General features: G+C 41.0%; 1 protein-coding gene across 3 annotated transcripts in view; it reads left to right on the top strand.

The window, feature by feature from the left end:
* Positions 1–17,497, top strand: part of TGFBR2 (transforming growth factor beta receptor 2) — a 58,750-nt gene that overhangs the window by 13,051 nt on the left and 28,202 nt on the right. For all 3 annotated transcript variants that reach the window (XM_054273822.1, XM_054273823.1, XM_054273824.1), the window contains exons 2-3: positions 14,317–14,488; positions 16,151–16,341. In XM_054273822.1, the coding sequence (XP_054129797.1) occupies positions 14,317–14,488; positions 16,151–16,341 (363 nt within the window). The remainder of the gene's footprint in view (positions 1–14,316; positions 14,489–16,150; positions 16,342–17,497) is intronic.

A 17,497-nucleotide genomic window follows, 5' to 3' on the forward strand; every position in this document is an offset into this window, starting at 1 on the left:
GTGTATATGCTGTCTTGGAGTCCTGGTGGAAGATTATGGTCTTAAGAATTACTGAAGAGATAGCTGGAGGACTGAAATAGTGGATTTAGAGTAAACAACTATTACATAAAGCAACTGGGAGGGGAAAACCCTGGAAATCCAACTTGATGTGTACATTTCAAATTTACAATTATATTCTACCTCATAATAAATGAAGTGTAAGGACCTGCAGTCCCTCACATATCTTCAGGCAGGTAGATTAAACATTTTAGATTGGCAAGTCCCTTCCTGCTGAGCAGCACCTAATGTGGGAATGTCCTCCCCTTACATTGTAATGCAAGCCCTGGTAGGGGCTGGGTGCTGCAAGCAGTGAGTAATGTGTTGTTGTATGGAATGAGGAGTGTTGTGTTCCTACATGAAGGTCTTTTAGCGTCCACAGTTAATTTTTTTTAATGTGGGTGGACCATGCACTCATATAGATTCAGGTGTCCTTAAAATACTCAGTTTTATGATATACTGAATGAATTCTCTTTGCATGTGATTTAGAAATTATGGCAAAGATAAGGACCTTTCAGTGAAAATTAAAGAGAGGTATTTATGGGTGAAACACTTATTTATTTCAGAATGGGCAGGTTATAGTCATGGCCTTTATTTTTCTTTAAGCCCAGTAAAATTTCAACCTCAGATAGAAATGAAGGAGTCCTTATTTTGTGCCATTATTTCAGCAGGGTGGTATTGCCAGCTAGTGATTCACAGACTCAGAGGTAATTGGGGGGAGTAATTTGCAAATGCATGAAAAGGAGCAGCTAACACCTGGGAGATGTGTTAGCAAATTTACCTCTGGCAGACAAAGGAGATGCTGCTTTGTTGAGAGAGATAGTTCTTTACCAAGAAATCTGGTAACTCACTAACAGTGTGCCACAGCAGTAGGGTCTTTGCAACAGAAGCCTGAAAAAGAAAGTTTTCCTAAGGTTGAATGTCATTAGAAGTGTGTACTTTTATGCATATGCCCTTTTCTCAATACTCAGTACGTAATTCCCATTAATAGTTGTGGAAGTTAGATGCCTCTATCAAGATAGCACGTCCCCAGGGTATTGAATTCTATTATTCTGCTTCTTTGCATGTAACTTGACAGAGACAAATATAACCATCCAAGCTGCTGAATTTGAGAAGGATGTGTATTTTTCTTCAAATCTATTCAAAGTGATTCTACTCCTAGGGGATTACATTTGTGTCTAACTTTTCTCTGATTTACTATTTTAGCTGAGCTGATGGATTATGAAGGAGAGTAATTTCTTTTTAATACTGTTTTCCTGAATCTGTCATTCAGAACTTGCTGTGTGGGGACAGAATGGTTCATAAGCACCATTTTCCTGAAGGAAAATGGCTTCTCACAGTAAAAAGGAGCTCTGAACAGAGCTTCCGCATAAACATGTTTGCCCATCAGTAGCTGACAGAGGAGCCTCTGTGTGTGTGCTAAGGATGTGGACTTGTTAAATGAGTCTTCTTATTTGGAAACAGTTTTTCAAATAGACTAGCAATGATGGATTATATTCAGTTCTAGAGAAAGAAATTGCATAGAATTCTGTCTTATCATAATCGGTAGATTATATTGTAAACTAGTACCATAATGGTATCCTCTAGGCATGGGCTGTGCCTTAACTTAAATTCCAGATCTCTCAAATATTCCTCAAGATCAGAGGTCTTCAAAAACCTAAATAAAATCAGGTCTTTTATGCTGCTTACATTAATAAGTTGTCTTTTTATATTAAGCTTAAACCAAAATCCCCAGGTAACAATTTTATAATTGTTACTACAATTTTTGCATGCATAACATCCTTGTTTTTGTTTTGTTTTCTTGTTTGTTCATTGATGGCTGGAGGGACAGATAGTGGCAGTGAATTCACTTAAAAAAATCCCACTAATATCCTCCTTTTATCTGGAAAAACAAATATTTATAAATCCCTCTGATTTATGTAGCTGTGTAACAATTGGAAGTTTGAAAGAACAGTTGTCTGGTTAATCCATTTAAATGCTTATTTTGATTGGTCAGCTGTGAGCCTTTGTGTGCACACAGCTTCTCCCCACACTTACTGGAGTGTTACAAAACACCACAGAAATTCTGGTTTGTTTCAGCAGCAACCAGTGCACACACAGAGTTTTCTGTTGTGCAGATAGAGATTCTTGCCGTGCAGACCTCATCCTTGTTTAAGGTGGCCTCAGGAGCTGTGGCCAAAGCCAGATTGCTCTGTCAGCTCCAATCCTGGCTGTCCAGGTTGCTGAGATCATGCCTGAAGAATGTGGGTTCTGGTTGGAGGCACAAAGCACCCCCTGACTCACAGCTGGCACAAAAGGTGCACTTGTGAATGCCAGTGCGGAGGCTCACTATGGAGCTGGGCATGGAAAAGAGTGAGAAACTTCTGTTCAAATCTCTGCCTAGGTGAGATTAGAACACTGCATGGCAGGCCTGCGATTTACCTGCTCCAAACCATGCCATTGGACATAAAATCCTTTTATGTCTTACTCATGCTGTTTCTGCCCCTTGTGCTTCATAATGCTGCAGTATTTCCTGCTTGTAAATGTGATGCTTAAACTGATATTTGAACAGATGCAACCCATTCCAATTACTGTATTATATTTTAAGATTGCTTTTGATTTACTTTTTTTTTCTTAAATCCCAAATCCATTATTTGGGTTTGGCTTTGTTTGACTAAAGTTTTGTTCGTTGGTCTACAGGCTCTTGATTCCAGTTTAGAGAAAGGAATTGTAGTCAGAAGCAGGATATTTGAAATCAGAGATACAAGTTGCAATTCAGCAGAAGTTTCAGAAAGAAGGTAAAACTTTTGTCTGGGTTTACAGAGTGTTTTCCCAGACTTGTGGTAGTTTCAGGTAAATATTCATCACACTTTTCCCCTGAAACAAAGCAGAATTGGGGTGAGACTGGTTGAATTTTATTTTTTGTGTTCACATTTCAGAACTGCAGCAAAATCAAATACTTCACGTCAGACAGAGGATATATGTGTTTCACATACTCTCTGTCCCTTTAATATCCTTCCTCTTAAAAAAATTGTATTCTAAAGACAAGACTGTTCTGACTCTTCCAGCATCCTGTGAAGAGGAGGCATCTGGTAGGTCTCTGTACTGCTGAAGAAACAGTCACAGAGAGTAGTACCTGTCTTCTCAAATGTCTCCTGTGCAATGTTAACATGAGACACCAAAAGTCCTTTTTCTATACTTCAAAATCCAAATAACCTTGAATCCACTTTTACAGTGGATTTAAACAACTATGAAGCCTGAGGTGCTTCTGCAGATGTGTCTGGGAAGAAACATCAGTCCTTGGAATGCTCCCCAAAGCATCATAAGCCATGCTGATGAGTCCTAAGCAAATCCCATCTGCCCTTGCAGTGCTGATGCCTGGCAGAAAAGACTAAGTGCAGAGCCCCTGTTTCCTCTCCTGGAAGGACTGTGACATCTGTCTCAGAGTATGTAACATTTGAAAGCAGACTGTGGGTTGGAGACAGCAGCAGAAGGCAGGTCCCCCATGTCCCTGGCATGCTGGGCAGCCTGACCTTTCCCCAGAAGTAGCTCCAGCCATAGATCCACAGAGACTTTGCTCTTGCTGCTGCAGCTGAAATATGCAGTTTTGCCTTTCCCCAGCTGTGGGTTGCCACTCCTCATACCACATTCTTCATTGTGTTTGTGCTGTCAGATAGATGTCTAGACTGGAGAGCTCTTCTAGGTCAGGCTGGCCTTTGGAGGGGGAGGGAGGTGTGGTAAGGTGCGGTCTGATTCCTCTGGGAGGCAGGAGAAAGTGCAATGAGGGGTGTGAACAAATAACGAGCAGGGGAATGTGACTGATGTTTTTTTCAAAATTCTTTGTGCAGATATTCCTATATAGCCTCACTAGAGAGGCAGGAAAAAAAGGGAAAAAGGGAAGATCTGTTGTGTTCACAATGCTTTAGAAACAAATTTGTCATTTTTCTGAAAAATGGTCTGAGGATTTCTCCATGAGGCAGACAATTGTTGTTCTCAAAATATGCTGTTTCTGTACATCAGAAAGGAACATTAAAATGAAGATGTCAGATGTGTGTGTGAGCAGGCCTTTGCAGTGGCATCCCCAAAGGAGGGATCTGATGAGGGCTCTGTAAAGCTGCATGTGGCAGGAGCCTTTCAAAAGGGAAGATGGGTATGTATTTCTGGCTTCTAAACCTGTCAGGAAAGTGTGTGTCAGTAGTTTTTAGGGCATACTAGTAAAGCTAATAAAAATGAGAATTAAAAGTATAAAATAGCAAATACAGGAGTGATACTTTTTCTGATTCACAGAGCAACCTGGCTGTATCAAAGGGAACCTGTGGGAGTCAGACGTAGCTTTGAATTTCCTGTTTTGTGTGATTTGTCACAGTCTTTATGTCTGTGCTTCATTTTCACTACTTTAAAAAGCAAGCAGAAGTCTTCCCCCAAAGTAACATATTCTCATAACCTTTCCTGGAGGTAGGTCTCTGAGACCAGAGAGGGTTTGGAAGTGCCTGCCAGTCTTCTGAGTGAACAAACAGTATTAATAAATATCTGCCCACCTGTATTAACTCTTGGCAAGCCATGGCAGCTTCTAGTTAGTATTTTCACAGCTTCCTCTATTTTTTAATCTTAGTGTGCTCTTTTGAATACAGTAGAGGATATACATTTGGCAGGAGTTTAGCTGTAGCAAGGGTTAACTAGAGAGAGTTAATTGTAGTTTCAGCAGAAAGATTTGGCTTTTTGCCACCTGAGTTTCTGTATGCTGCCAGTGTAGAGAACAGTCTTCAAATAATTTCCATTTTGCATTTGGAAGAGATTATTTTCTGCTATCTATCCAGCCTTCCTTATTACTGCTGAAAATGCTGCAAATAGATAATCAAGTTACACAAAAGCTTTTTTCACACACAGAATTCAGACCTCTTGAGCTTATAGCTGATTTTAAAGGAATTGAATAAACCACAACTACTTTATGTGTGGTAAGTCTCAATTTTGAGTCTGACTAGACTTGTTCCTAATACAGCCTGTACTGAGGAAACTTAACAGGATCCAGCTTTAGCAGGATTTGATAAAAACCTTAAAACCTCCACCCTTTTAATTAATTGCGATGAACTCATGTGATGGTGTGTGTCTGCCAGGCCAGTGCTTAGTTACTTGTAGCTATTCAGAAAGTTAGGCAGGATGAGGCCTTACACTAAATAAGAGTAAAGTCCTGTAGGAGTGTCATTTGTGAGTGTTTGGCCAGGCAAGTATGTTACTATATTTGATTTCTATGTGTCTTTGGTGGTGCATGGTCTATGGAAGTTGAGGGCAGGGCTCCCTCTGCACAGCAGCTCTCTGCAGCAGTTGTCATTGTAAGGGAAAAATAGAAACTGTACCAATGTGCCCACCAATTCTGTCCATCAGAAGAACCACAGCTGCAATTCCCCATGGGAAGGATGATAGGGTTTGGCAATGCCATACAGCAGGAAGCTCCTAGCACTTTTGAAATTTGCCTCTTTGCCTGTACCGTGGATCCTAATGTGTTCCAGTGCCCAGAAGTTTAGCAGAAGATGCAGTCCCTTGATCTGAGACATAGACTTCAAAACTTCTCTGCTTTCCTCCCACCTGTAGCCTGTCCAGTGAGGATGCACCTAAAAAGGCAGACAAGATTGCCTTTGCCTTAAGCAGATATCCCAAGACAGGCATTTAGAACTGCTTGTAAGTAAGAAGGTGATGCCTCCCAATAAGCAGCACTGTTACCTTAAGAATACGATCAGTTTCTTTTATGGTCTTATGGGCCTTTCAGTTCATATGTGAAATTGAGCACATTCAGTGGCCTTGCAGATAAACTGAGGTGCCAGGGTGTGTCTCTGTGGAATACTTCATGGCTAATAGAAATAGCTTAGCCATAACATTTTTAGCAAATAAATTCTGTTCCACCTGTACTGGGTGGGCTTCTGAATTTCCCTGTTGGAAACTGGAAGTTTAATAAATAGATCCTTGAAAACAGGGTAAATGGCTCTTTAAGATGGATGTTCCTCATTACTTTTGTCATAAGAGACATAAGGGGAAGAAATATAAATTAAGCTTTCGGAGGCAATATGTGCCTCCATCAGGACAAATGATTCACCTTCCCCATTGCTATTATGAAGAATTAAGAGCTCTATCATAGTTTGAAGCAGGCAGGCAGTGGTGTGACTACTGAGGGAACAGGAGTGGAGAGAAGCAGGTTACTATAAACAGGCTTTCTTGACTGACTGAGGGAAGAGATGCAATGGGTTCAGAAACTCCATTCAACCTGCATAGAAGGTACAATTGCATGGGTTTTTGGAACCTTGCATGGGCAAGGTTCTTCTGTAGCAGAGACTAGAGGCATATTTGTGTTTTTCTAAGTCAGAATTGTTCCTAATTATGTATGTTCGAAATGTTAGGGGGTCTTCCACAGAGCCTCATCTGTCATGAAAAAATATCACAGAAATAACTATATTATGCTTGAATGACTGCTGTCTATTTTCAGAACATAGAAGTTGGAAAAATAATATTTGTACAAAGCTGAAGTGTTTATACTCTTTCAGCTCTGTTTCAAGTGAAGTAATGACAGCTTTCACTGAGCAGAGAAGAATACAAAAGGAGGTTTAGATGCAGAATATGCTTCTTAGTGCACAGGTCAGAGTTAGTTATGCAAATGTCAGTTCTAAACCATGAATCATGCTTATTCCAACAAAGCAGGAAAGCTGGTTTTGCTAATCTTGAGAACCAGATAAACATTGCTGTGTTCGATGTCCATTGTGTATTTGAAGTCCCAGGAGGGGTTAACCACTGAAGACAACTTCCAGTAAATTCCAAACTCAATGCATTATGCAGGAAAAAACCTAGACCCTGTAGTCATAATTGAATAAATTGAAATTGCTGTTATATCACGTATGGTTCCCCATTCCTGTGGGCTTTGTTAGGGAGGCTGTGGGTTACAGTCAGGAGAAGATGAAATGTCAATTTAAGTGCCCTATGGGAAGCCATCATTTAGATTTTTTTCAGCCTCTTTGCTTGGAGACAGTATTCTTTTGTTCCACCAGCCATGGAGTGCTAAATAGTGGCCAGAAAATGCACTGCAAGTTAAGGATCTGCAGGTGAAAATCTATCTCATTATTGGAGGCATCACAATAATGTTTTCAGAATGCTTTCACACTTCTATTTTAAGTGCTGAGCTGGAGTCTCCTCTCACCTGCACTGCTGTCAGTCAGAGTCACGACAGCGAGCTCTGTTCTTAGGCATGTTTGAGGCACTGCTGTGCCCTGTACCAGAGAGAAGAGCCTAGCCCATGATTAAAACTGCTAAAGATCACTCATTTTGGAAATAGTGGATAAAAATAGTGGTATTTTAATACTTTAAATACAAAAATTATCTTAATCTTTAGGATCTCCAGTGTGCTGTTCCTTCTCTTTTTTTCTCTGGTTGTGTCCCTTCCCCCAGCTCCTGTCAGATTTGATTCTGTGTCTGTGTCAATGCCTGCAGCAATCCCTGCAGCAAAGTTTTGCCAGTTCCACTTGCTGTTAAAAGCCAGGCACTTCTACTGCAGAGGCAAGTTAAATGAAATTTTCCAACTCCTGCTCCTTTTCCTTTTGTCTTCTCCCTCTGCATGTACCTTCCCCTATACCTTGCCTGCTGGTAGGTGAGAAATGGTGGTTTCCCAAATTCAGTGCATGTCATCAGTGGTTTTCTGTCTTTCCTTTCTTCTGCCTTGGCCTTCCTTCAGCTGGGGGTGGCCAAACTACTCTTGCCTAGGTCTAGCTGGTCAACATGGCTTACCCAGTCTGCTCTCTTGTTTCCTAGCATACTTCTCAGTCATGGCTGAAGAGCCAGTCACACAAACCTCAAAAAACCTGTGGGTCCCACCAAATCATTCTTTGGTGTGATAGGTGAGACTTGCATTTTTTTTCATACAGTGGTCAAAAGCCTTTACATGACAGGGGGAGGCCATGAGGTGCATCTCCTCCAAGTAGTTCACAAAGTACTGTGTTAAAACAGGACATTATTTTGGCTTTTATCCATTGCTGAGCCTCTGAAATTTGCAAAAGTGCAATCAGTACACTCAAGGGCACAACTTTAAGTACTGACTAAGGCAGCTGTTGTGCTCTGTGGTAGTCAGTGATCTGTGACTGTGTATGATAAAGATCGAGGCTGAGAGATTCTGCAGACCAATCCATAGGAATGTGGTTTCCTGGAGTCCTGCCACAGGGGTAGTTAAACATTCATGGAACCTGTTTTCCTCTGACATATTTTAGTTGTACGTAAAAGATAGCACATGTTTGGCTTTACAGAGGCTGTCTCAGCACTCTTGATAATCATTGTTGTTAATCTTAATAGAAACAGTCACAAAAGCATGAAAGTCCTGTACCCATGGTAATCCTGCTGGGGTAGCTCATGGTTGAGATAAAGGACTGCACCTGAAGCTGTGTCTAAGATAGTGTGAGCACTGTGAGCTCATACTCACATAGTGAAAATAGGAGTATGTACCAGTGACACTCCATTTCAGCTCAGAGGACATTAAGCTTAGAAATGGTAGCTGCAACTGAAAAACTGAAAATACATATTTCATAGGGTTACCCTGAAGTAACCTTATGAAACCCTCCCTGTTGTGATGGGAGTTACTAGGTGATCTGCAGTGTTGCCAGCTCCTGTGATTTTGTGATGAGTAATAGGAATACAGCTATTTTTCTTGAAGATCCACCTCCTGGATCCCAATGATTGATTTTCATTTTATCGTGTCTTTTTTTCTAGTTAGACGGTAATTCCAACCCTCCTGCTCATGGCCAAAGTTTCAAAACATGTCTCAAAAAGCACTCTTAAGAGCACAGACAGCAATGGCAAGTAAGGAAGAACCCAGCAGTTGTGTTTTTTGGTTGCTTGGGGTTTGTTTGTTTGTTTTTCAGGGTTTTTTTTGGTTGTGTTTTTTCCCTTCCTTTATTTCCATGATCTGTCTGACAAGTCTTGTGATTTTGTAACTCATGATTTTTTTTATCTTTAGGATTGATTATGTTTCCATCTTCACTTCCTTGTATTACCACACTGGACACAATCAGTATATTTAAGAGTACCCATCAGGATATGCGTCCAGGTCTTGAAAGCAAAACTCAGATCATGCGTTTTCCTTGACTCTCTCTCACTCCTGCAATTAATTCATCAATTTGTGTAAGGCAAATTTAATGAAGCTGGCAGTGTCTCCATAACTGTCAAAGTTCCGCTAGGGCTGTAGATCATGTGCTGGGGATAGTAGTCAAAACAGAATTCATGCTGTGTTTAGTACAGTTCCTGGCAAAACTTGATGTCTTTCTGTTGGATGAGAAGACAGTACAGTTTGGATGCTCTTCGTAGCTGCTACTGTGCTTTCCAAACACAGATATATGATGTCATGGAGCTGTGCTCTTTGGGAGAATGAGAACAATCTGCTTCAAAGCTCTCTGATGTAGACATTGTCCTCCTGGCAGATTTCCATGATGTAGTGGAGTGAAATCTTCAAGTCTCTCCCATCAGATGGAATTATCTCACAGCAGCTGAGTAGTTGACTTCCCATCCCAATGTCTCTCTCAGCATTTTTTTGGGGGGGGGGGGGGATGGGATTTGCCTGCTGCTTATGTGCCAAAGACACTGGATGAGAGAACAGAAGTGCTGTGACAAGATTTTACAAGATAGGAGTAAGAGAAATTGGCTGCTGTTTCTGAAATGCATCTGAAGACATAAAAAGTTTTCCAGTGTAGATATTTCCAAAAAGACAGCATGTTAGTTTGGGCTTTATTTAATGTTATTAGCTTGTGAGAATTCTGTAATGATTTTAAAAATAGGAGAAAAGTAAAGTACGACGTTAGCCCTCAGTAGAAGTTACATATCTACAGACAACAGATGCAAACCACTTCAAGCAAAGTCAATAGACTTTGGCTGAGGTGTCCTGTTTATGATGTCCTAGGAAATCATAAATAAATATGTGAACCACAGAAGAGTAGTGATATTCTGCAAGCCTGGCTCCACCGGAATCCATGGAGTGGATATTTCTAATGGGACTGCTCTAATGTCTCTTCCATAATGTCCAGTCCACATGCTGGCTTGCATGTTCCATACATTGTAACCGCAGTGGCTGATCTCTGCTGAACTGGTTGGCTGAAAGTTTCATAGCCAAGACAGCACAGTCTTTTATTTGGAGCCCTTTCCATGGACAAAGAAGCAAGGAAAGCTAGAATTAGGCTTCCTGTAGAAATCAAAATAAGAAATTTAACATTAGACAGTGGGTGGCAAATTCAAATTTTAGGAGACAAGCACACACTTTAGGAGGGCTTCATTCACCTTTGCAAATATGTGATTTCTCTGTTAACTTTTTCATTACATCCAGTTTTTTTCTTGCAAAATGAAAGGTTGGTTCTGTCCACAGTAGTCAAGTGACTTTGTTTTTCTTAACAGAAGAAAATCTTGTGATGGCTCATGTGGTATGAGGTGTGCAGCAGGATAGTCAAATATTTTTAGAGGTGAGAATTTAAGTGACTAAAAGAAGAGAAGCAGTCTGCTGGTCCTGAACCACTCCTTGCTTATGAGTCCCTCAGGGAATGAGTGAATACACTTTCCTAGGGAACAATCCTACCAATTTGTCATTCTCCAGGCAGGACTTTATTGATTAAAGATAGGTGTGAGTTCATGTGACTTGGAAGAAGACTCATATTTTGAGGATTTCTGAGTTCTCAGAGTCTAGTAGCAGTCTGTAATCAAAGAGTGACATCAAAGTTCCTATCTAACTCCAGATTTCCTCTCAGGCCATCTGCAGGGTGTGGTTTCAGCATCAGATAGAAAAAATCAAATGTGCCTTTAGCTTGGAACTAGATGGGTTATCACAGGAGACAAGGCCGAGGAGTAATAACAAACAGACCAACATCTGCTAGAGCATTGTGACAGTCTTAGGGAAAGTAAACTGCAGTCTCATTTTAAACCAAATGTGGAATAAAATTTGTCCACCTGGACAATTTGAACTGCCAGAGGCATGAAAGAGTCACTGATCTGTCAGCCTCTGTTAGAAGAATTTTGGGGAGAAAATGCAAGTGTAATCAGTTCTGGAAGTCCCAAAACCCCATTAGCTTTTGATAGTAATTAAACCTGATCAGAAATTACCTGGTCCTAACTGGCCAACCTTTTGCTACTGTTGCTAGTGATTAAACTAATGCCTACCTTAGAAACTTAAGGTTTGTGACTTTAGAGGGGATTGCTGCTTTCCAGATGGCTTTTTTTTTCTTTCTTTTTTTTTTTTTTTCAATCAAGTAGTTTGGGTTGGATATCCCTCCTTGGAAGAGGTCCAAACATAATTATTTTCATCCATTTGTTCCAGTAGGTGAGCCTTGGTAGAACCTGGCACAGCCAGGGATGGCGTAGGCACCAAACCCTTTCTCTCAACAAATATAATGTGCTTGAAACAGTTTACCTAAGTACCCACCTTCATGTGGCTCTTGGCTCCAGTGCTGTGGCCACTGGAGGGGACTGAGTCATGTTCATGGCACAGGCAACCATCGTGCCACAGCTGCCATGTGAGCTCAGAGCTGAAAGCAGCATAGATGCAGCTGATGCCTTTCCCCCATGCTCAGTTGCAAGCACCCCTGCCACAGGTTTCCTGTGTACATTTGGGTGAGTCACTTCACCTCTCCCTCAGTATTTATTTCTATTTTCGTTCCAGGCTTTTAGCGCTATGGATTGGGGTTTTTTCTGGGTAGAGGGACAGTCCCTCACTATCAGGTTGTTTCAATCCTTACTGCAACCTAGATAAGTTGTGACAGCTATTAGTTTCTCTTCAGCATGTGGTAAGGAAGAAGAGATGTATACCATCCAGAAGAGATGTACCATTTGCTATAGAGAGGATTGTGTTGACATGTATTTCATGGAATACTACATTCAAGACCTTCTGAGTTCCTACTACACCTGCTTCAATGAGGCTTTGTTCCTCCACATGGCTACTGGGAGTTGTTGCAACACAACAGAACAAGAAATGTTTACCTGGGGCTTAAAATTCTGCCAGCCCATAAAATCCTGCCAGCATTCTTCACCCATGTAAGAGCTCCCAGTGTTGCAAATGGGGTGGCACACCTCCCTTGGAAAAGTAACAATGTTTATTTTGACAAAGCTTGATAGTAAACATGACAGCGCTATAACAAGCTTTGATGGCAACATACACTTGGTTATTTACTGCATAGAGGACAAGGTGGGACAAACTGTCAGAGACACCCTCATGTTGAGTGAGGAGGTTCAGAAAGGACCCCCTCGCATTCTAAACCCCTTTCTCAGGTGGTTTCCATGTGTGGCTGGATCCAGACCTAGGATCCTTTAGACCTAAGTTCCTAGTTCCAGGCTAGGAACTTTGGTCTAAAGGATTATATGTGCACAAGCAGTCCTTTATCTCACTTAGCTAAGATTTCAAAGTTTCAGCTTGCTTATTCCCCTTTCACTTACTGAGTATTTAGTGCAATGAGTATTCTCACAACCTCAAGAGGCATCCCTGTTCAAGGGGAGATCCTGGCATGCAGCCCACAGCTGTGCAGGAGAGCTCAGCAGACCCTGGGCTGTTCCCTATTTATGGAGTAAGATGATTGACTTATAGTAGTATTTGCATGCCAGCTGTATTTTGCTTGGCGCATGCTCAACTAGACCTCAGCTGCTGAGTAAGTTTTATGGCCCTCAGCTATTGTGCTGTTATCTGTCTTCCCAGAGTCCAGCTTTAAGCCAGGTGCAGCCCTCACAGCCACCACTGCTAGCTCTTGCTTGAGCCAAAAGCAGGGAGGAGCACAATGCCACACCCAGTGAGCTCATCCTAACCGCCCCTCTGTGCAGCATCCTCTTCTATGCCATAAAACCATTGGAAGTTTTGCCACTGAGTATAGTGGCTGTTAGATCAGAGACCTTAGGTCAGTAGCAGAGCATGCTAGTGATGAGAAAGATGTGTAAGAAAACCTTCCTCTCCATCTTTCACAATGGTTCAGAACTCAATTGAAAATGTTAGCAGGAGGCTCTTTTATTTCCTCCTGGAAAAATCATGTGTATTTATTTCCTGTAGTAAAATAGTCTAATGGTAGTAAAAAGTGAAGTTCTAGAAGGAAAAAATTGATTTCTCAGCTAATTGAGTAGAGAGAGGGGGAAATTATAAATCCCTGGTTGCCTATTACGGGTTGACTAGCAACATTTGGCTACAGAAAGCAATATGAAAACAGTTTTAACACGCAGGTGGCTACAAGAGAAGGGCTGTGCTGCATGTAGGTCCAGTATCTCCTCAAAGTGGTTCACCCTACTTTTCCAATTACATTGCAAAGTGAGTCAGACTGAAACTGTTGTTGATGGTCTGCTCCGCTTCAGATAGTTGCATGTTCGTTTTAGCTTTAGGAAGAATTTTGTGTCAGCGTTTTCTGTTCCTTGTAGTTACATTGTCTTTTCAAAATAGTTTTTGAGCTAAAAGTATCTTTCCTGAAGTTCAAACACTGGCACAAAAATATCTTTCCTTACTGCTGCCACACTGAAGCAGATGGCAAGTACTGAGACTCAGAACCAGTAAGCATGCAATTCTTCAATTTCTTGGTGCAGAAAAGTAGCTGTTGGGTCAAAGCAGGCATCTACAAGACAGGCTGTCATTGCAAGTTAGTTTGAGTTCAAGTCCCCTGCAGTTGGCCCAGTTAGATTCCTGCAGTAGATCACATGAGCTGCACAGATGCCCTATTGCATTTCTGGCTTGAGTTTTACCCACATCCTCTGGCAGGCCATCTACCTTAAGCTCAAAGTCTGTTCCAGCTCTGTGATTTTTGTGTAAACAGTAATCAGATTAGGGATGACACCTAGGTTATGCCTCAGGTTAGTAAAGACAAAATTGCAAAATTCATGCTGATCCATGGTATAATGATATCACACAGCTAATGTGCATTCTCAGTGTGGAACCCACAGTTACTGTGGCACATAGACCATGATGCAGTGTTACACATGGGGCACAGACACACTGCCTGTGAGTAATGCAAATGGATGAGTGCAGAGGAGCTATTTCAGTGCAAACTGGTTTTGGAAAATGCATAATTCTGCAAATTACGGAGCAACTTTTGCCCCCTCTGAAGTCAACAGAAATTCATTTCGCTTTTCAAATTCACTTTGATTAACCTGGTCTTGACATTGTGGCACTTACCTTGTTGTAAAGAAAATTGGTAGCTGTGAAAGATCAAAGATTTTCTAATTTAAGGTAAGAGGAAATGTTTGCTGCTGATGAAAACCTTATCTTCATAATAAGCAATAAGGCAATCTGATCACCTACCATTATTGAGTTTCCTTTTTTTTTTTTTTCTTAAGCTGAATTTACATCACCTGTAGAAAGAAATAAGGAGAGTGGACTGAAAATGTCAAACTTATGCAAGTTTTGTGACATTAAAGCAACAACCTGCTCAAACCAACATCAGTGCAGGAGTAACTGCAACATCACCTCTATCTGTGAGAAGAGTAGTGAAGTCTGTGTTGCTATATGGTAAGTTATTTCTTCATACAGGTGGGGACAGGAGCACACCCTCATTGATCGCTGCTTAGTACTTTCCTTGATTGCTCTGATATTCAGAATGTCCCTGCTCCCTCACCAGGCTTTGCTCTCCTGCTTCCAGCTCATATCTCTGCACAGCATACCAAGAGTTGCTTGAGGTTAACAATTCTGATATGAAATGTTCTGGAGACTTGTTTTTTTCTAAAACAGTTCTGTTCCAGCTTACACTGTTATTGGAAAAGAGGCATGGTTTTGCGCAAGCCATTAAGTTGTTTCCACCCACAGCACTCAAGAGTAGAAACAGATTTGAGGCTCAAGAGAGGATTGTAGTGACAGTTGCTGAACAAAGACAATTCTCTCTCAGGTTTCAAGGGAACTAGATTATGTAGGTTTATCACAAGAGGCTTATTGCCATGTATAGGTAGAAATATTTCCTCTTAATGGGAAAAAAATCCTGTGTCGGTGGAGACTTTGATGTAGGCATGATGCTTTTTTTGTAGCCCCTGTCTTAGTTCAAAGAAATCAAGAGTTTATGAAAACGAATTGTAAATATTTTTTTTATTTATTTGCTTTAATCTTGTGTTCCAGTCTAAAAACTGGGGCATCCCTTGCCCTTTCATAAATGGGAATCCAGTCCTACCAAGGAAAGCCAGAACCACTCTTAATGAGTTAATAACTGGACTAAAGGAACACAACAGAGTGTTTGCAGCATTGCTGCTGATTTAGTAAAATAATTAGAACCACTTACAGAGGGACATAACTAATTAATGTACTGAGGGATTAGTTGTGTCCATTGAATTGAGATGTTCAGCATAATTGGAAGTAGGGATTTCAGTTCAGGATCAGTCCAGTGTGCTTTTCCATATTTCTCCTGTGATTCTTCAGTAAGTCATCAGTGTCTATTATTGCCGTAAAAAGGATCTGTTGTACAATTTAAGATACATGTTGGATTTTTCATTACCATTTATCCAACAGGCAAGTAAGTTGAGAACTGTAAAGTGCTTTTTTGCCAACAAGTCTTTTGTAAATGAAATTAAATCTGTGGACCAGGACAAAACACAGGAATATGGTCCAGATTATCAGCTGTAAATATTTCCCTGACTGTGAGGCAACTCTAACTTGCATCAGTTTTTATGATTGATATTTTGCTGGGTTGTTTTTAGTTGGTTGAGGGGGTTTTTTGGTATATAACTCTGTCGGTGCACAAACTGTGCTGATTGTAGGCTTCAAAAGCAAAATGAAAAGACCAACTCACTAGAAATTCTCTGATTTTGAGGAAATAATTCAGTTTTTCTCATAATTTCCCACAGATTTTTACTGTCTGCTTAGTGACCACAAAAACCAAAAGTATGTTCTGAAGTTCACAGCAGTTCATCAAGCATTAGCTTGAATAATTCTAAGTGAGATTTTCAGAGGCACTCTTGTGAGCTTAGCAGGAATATGATACAGGAATAGCTGTGCCATTGTACAGCTGTGAGGAGCCCAGATGGTGCCAAATTTGCCCCATTCAACAAAGACAAAGAAAAACATAGGATGCTCTTTAAATCCTGTTTATGTTCTCAAAAGAGGTAAATTTTGGCCAGGTGTGGTCCTGTCTGCTCCCTTTATAAAATATTTCCTTTTTGATTTCAGTTTTCTCCTTTTCATTTTTAGGAGACAGAATGATGAAAATGTGACATTAGAAACAATATGCCACGACCCCCAGGAAAAACTGTATGGTCACATTTTGGATGACTCTAACTCAGAGCAGTGTTTAATGAGGGAAAAGAAGGATGATGGGGGATTGATGTTCATGTGTTCCTGCAAAGGTGAAGAATGCAATGATCTGCTCATTTTTACATCAGGTAGGTTTAATAATTTACCTGACATTCCTACATTCCTTGCAAGTAATATTAACTGTGTTAATATTAACTGTGTTATACTGATGTCCTTTGGAATTGCATTTTGTGGGGGAGAACTTCTAATGGCGGGTGCTATTTTAGTCTTTCTTGAATCTTGAAAAATCTCAATCTTTCTTTTCTGTGTTCTGAGGGTACTTCTTCCTGCCAGGCTGTCCTCATTTTGAAGTAAGTCTCATATTCAGCTCAAGATATTGCACTTAAAAGCTGATGGAAGATGAAAGCAAGATGTTTACAGTTGTTCTGTGGGCACACCAAAATGCAACACATGCTAATTACATTATAAAATCCAAACTAAAGGCAAATGCTATTTTTAAGGTCCTACCTCTTCTAAAAGGCTGTATTGCCTGAGTGTGTTATCTGCATATAGAGATGTTACTGATAACCTGATAGGATGTGAGTTTTAAGTCAGCTTCTCTGGTGTAACTGACCATCTGCACCTCCCTTGTGGTGGGTGTGAAGAAGCTAGGCTCCTTCTCTGGGGAATATATTCCCCCACGCCTACATGGCACAAGGCACTGTATGTGAGTTCAGGTAAACCAGGGAAATGTGAGTGCAGACCAAACCACAAGTGCATAACCCATCCGCATTCCACTTCTGAGCTCTGATGGGGCCACTGCAGACACAGTGAAGGCAGTGCAGGTGTGTGCAGTGCTGCTGGACCTACTGCTGCACACACAGATGTGCGTGGGTGCATACACCCCTTTTGCTTTATTTTGTGCTACCTGCTGTGATTATTTTACTGAGACAAAGTCAGGTTTCTCACAGGGAAGGGTGAGGTCTCCTATGGAGGAATTCATGTATTCACACTTCTGAAAGGGTGTGGCACACCACACCCATCCCCATCACCCATAAATTCCTCAGAAAAGGATATAATTAGGTCCTTGTTACCTCAGATAACGAAGGCTTGGGATGCTGTTTCCACTCCTGGGAAATATGGTGTGGGACTGCACTGAGGTGAATGACTGTGTGAGCAATTGTAGCTCTCACTTCCTAACCTCCAAGAAGGCCAACTAGTTTAGGTCTCAAAACCACACCAAATTAGCCAAGAGCAAGCTAGCATGTTTTTGCTTCCCTTGGCCCAGGCTATCCCTTTCTGGTG

Source organism: Melozone crissalis, unplaced genomic scaffold (genome assembly GCF_028551555.1).
Source record: "Melozone crissalis strain CALT ecotype California unplaced genomic scaffold, PUWL_Pcris_2 ptg000016l_1, whole genome shotgun sequence".
Lineage (NCBI taxonomy): Eukaryota > Metazoa > Chordata > Aves > Passeriformes > Passerellidae > Melozone > Melozone crissalis.